This window comes from Spinacia oleracea, chromosome 4 (assembly GCF_020520425.1).
Source record: "Spinacia oleracea cultivar Varoflay chromosome 4, BTI_SOV_V1, whole genome shotgun sequence".
In the NCBI taxonomy this organism is placed as follows: domain Eukaryota; kingdom Viridiplantae; phylum Streptophyta; class Magnoliopsida; order Caryophyllales; family Amaranthaceae; genus Spinacia; species Spinacia oleracea.
Window position 1 is genome coordinate 74,567,905 of NC_079490.1, and position 3,153 is coordinate 74,571,057.

Sequence of the window (3,153 nt, forward strand, 5' to 3'; positions counted from 1 at the left end):
ATTAAATTTATTTAAGGCGGATACGTAGGCAATCCATGATTCGGTCCAACCAACTTGACAAAAATATTAAAGCCTATAGAAAAACAAGAATAAAAATAGAAGTCCCTTATTGAAATTTAATTACTTGCAATCCAAGTCGAAAGAAAAATTTAAGTCAAATAGAAGAATCCAAGTCATCAAGATGCCAAAATTAACGAGCACACATCGAAAAATAATAAGGGCACGTACCCTTGCCAAGAAGGAGCACTCACACTCCTAGGCACTTAGCCAAGACTCAAAAGATCGCTTTGCCTCAATTGAATGGGAGCTAGCGCAAGCGCCCATGACCTCTAAAAGTACTCGACTTGACCCTCCCTAAAGCGAACTAACTCACTTAAAGACTTTCTTTCACCACTAGACATATTCGTTTGCTTAAAAACCTTCTTTCACTAGACACAGTCATAATCGCCAACAAGTAGTAATTGCCTCACACCCGTCATGATGTTCCTGTTGTGTGTCGGTTGAATCTGAGTCGTCGAAGGTTATTATCATCGCTGCTAATGACTTGTCGAGTGCTACTTCGTCTTCGGTTTGCCCCTCTTTGACGGCTTCAGATTCGCCTCTGTTGATTTTTTTAGCTGCAGAAGAAGTTAGTCCACATATATCTGAACCACCAGAAATAACGTTTACCACTTTTTTGAACGTGGGCGGGGCCGGTCGGTCGCCGCTTGGTGCTGGGTTGGGTTGGGAGTTGCTATCTTTGTTGTACGTCTCCTTTCCTTTGTCGCTCAGTAGGTCCTTCAGGTGGCCTCTTTTCAGTAGATACGCTACCTCCTTTTTGAGGGAGATGCATTCCTCGGTTGTGTGGCCATTGTCGCGGTGGAAGTCGCACCACCTGCTCATGTCCTTCGTAGAGTCTGGTCTGTCGCTCTTCTTAGGCCATCTGACGGTACCACCTACACTTTGAAGGGCGTTCACCACGCCTCCGATGTCGACGTTGAAGCCATACTCGGAGATGGGGGGATAAACGACCCGTTCATTCCTGTAAACATTGTTAGTATCATCATATTGATTGACATTTTGTACCTGATTCTGGCGGTTGTATGGTTGGTGTCTCCAGCTGTTATTCCTTTGGGTGTACGACCTCCTGTCGCTGCTGCCCCCTGCTGGTCGCTGAGAAACCATTCGTGTAATCTCGTCGTCTTCAATTCGCATCTGGGCAGTGGCCCTCGATCTGACCTCTTCGAAGGTTGCACAGGGATATTTGGTTAGTTCCCGGTACAGCTCCGAGTTGGGGACGAGGCCTCTCTTGAATGCTTCGATGGCTGTCCTGACATCACAGTTTTTTATACTAATTTTCTCACAATTAAAACGGTTAAAATAATCGCGTACCGACTCGGTACGTCCTTGGACCAACCGATAGAGGTCACTTGTTTGTTTCTCCAACTGGCGACTGCTGGCGAATTGTTGGTAGAAGGCGTTGATGAGGTTGGACAGGCAGAAGATGGATCCAGGTGTTATGTTCATGAGCTATTCCAGGGCGGCTCCGTCGAGGGTTCCTCCGAAGGATTTGCACAAGACGGGCTCGACCAGGTCGTAGGGGATGCCGATCTGCCACATTCGCTGCTTGAAGAAGTTGACGTGTCTGTATGGATCAGACGTTCCGTCGTACAGGGTGGTCCAGGTAGGGAGTCGGAGCTGGTGTGGTACCGTCACCCTAGCGATCGCTTCACAGAACGGCGACGCTGCATACCCGTCGGTCGGTTCGGTTTCCACGGGCGTGGGTGCCCCTGGCAGTTTGGTCATCAGCTTCATCATCAACGAGCATCGCTTCTTCATATGAGTTTCCATCTTATTTAGGCGCTTGGTGACAGGTCCTCGGAGTCGTCAGTCATCTCGAATATCAACTTCTTCGGTTTTGCACCGGGCTTGTAACGCGATTGATACTTGGTGCTTTTCACAGATTCGAGCTCCTTCTGGAGGTTTTCAATGGAGGCCCTTTCTAGGGCCAGCTCTGCTTGGGCCTTCTCGTAGGCCGCTTTCATCTCTGCGAGCGTCATCTCTTCAGTAGTCATGGTGTGTGGGGTGATTTTGTGTGAAACCTAGTTAATGTCCCCACAGACGACGCCAAACTGTTTATGCCAAATTTCGTCTAGGGGCTACCTTTGGCTTGGGTCGACACTAACTAAGCAAGAATTAAATAAAGGAAGACAAAAAGAGACACGACACAGAGAAGTGTTGAAGCGGAAAACCCAGGAATAAGGTAAAAAACCGCGGATAGCTATGAGGCTATCAATCCACTAAGTTTCCTATCTGATTGTTTGTATATTATTCTAGAAATCAATGTAGCAAAATTAAAGAGTGAATACAAGAGCAATACGAATTCTTTAATAGCTTGAGAGTATGAGAGCTTGAGTTAACGTCTCCTTTACTTGTCACCGTCTTCTTCTTTTATACGCTGGTCTCTTCACTTAGTTGGTTAGGAGAATCCCTAAAAGATAGGGGTTATCCGTTGCCCATGATTTTCTATTCCTTTCAACTACTTCCGTGATCTTCTCACCGTCTCTTGGACCTTTTCTTCCCTTATGACGGCGTTGTGGATCTTAGGCTTTGGGCCTGGCTTTTGCCCTAGTCCTGTTTGTCCCAATCATCAACGTCGTTGGCCCTATGTCGCCTATAGGCTATCGCTTATCCTTCGTTGTTCGACGTCGCATCTGACATGTCCTCTTGACTCGACCTCGACCTGCGACACGATCAAACCTAGTTGACACGACATGATCAAACGTCAGAGCGGTTAAGTCGTTAGTCCAAAAAGTGGGATAACAGTTTGCCCCCAATTGTGATTTTGCGGAGCCATTCAAAGCAAAAGAAACAATTTCAATTTTTGAAAAATAAACCGTCTATAACTGTTTAGTTCGTGGGACAAAAACCGCTCGAAATTCCAGAGCAATAAATACTAATCTACGACATGCAATAAAGTTTCTTCACACAGAGTTTCTGAAAAGGTTTCCAGATCTGAAAACGAGAGAGAGAAAAGGAGAATGAAGAATTCGGTTTTCGCACTGAGTTCGTCTGAATTCAGGTAAAGTTCACTTGTTTTTTTTTTCGATTTTCCTGTAGAATTTCATAAATAAGATGGTTAGATCTAAATCCATTGTAGTTAGAGGGAAGGGG

General features: G+C 45.8%; 1 protein-coding gene across 1 annotated transcript; it reads right to left on the reverse strand.

Moving 5' to 3' along the window:
• Window positions 1-438: 438 nt before the first annotated feature.
• LOC130471632 (uncharacterized) lies at window positions 439-1,506 on the reverse strand. Its single transcript, XM_056841872.1, has one exon. The coding sequence runs from the start codon at window positions 1,504-1,506 to the stop codon at window positions 439-441; it is 1,068 nt and encodes a 355-aa protein (XP_056697850.1).
• Window positions 1,507-3,153: the final 1,647 nt, after the last annotated feature.

Bases quoted from the DNA above. Each gene is read 5' to 3' on its own strand.
- LOC130471632 (XM_056841872.1), bottom strand. From the start codon at position 1,506: ATGAACATAACACCTGGATCCATCTTCTGCCTGTCCAACCTCATCAAC.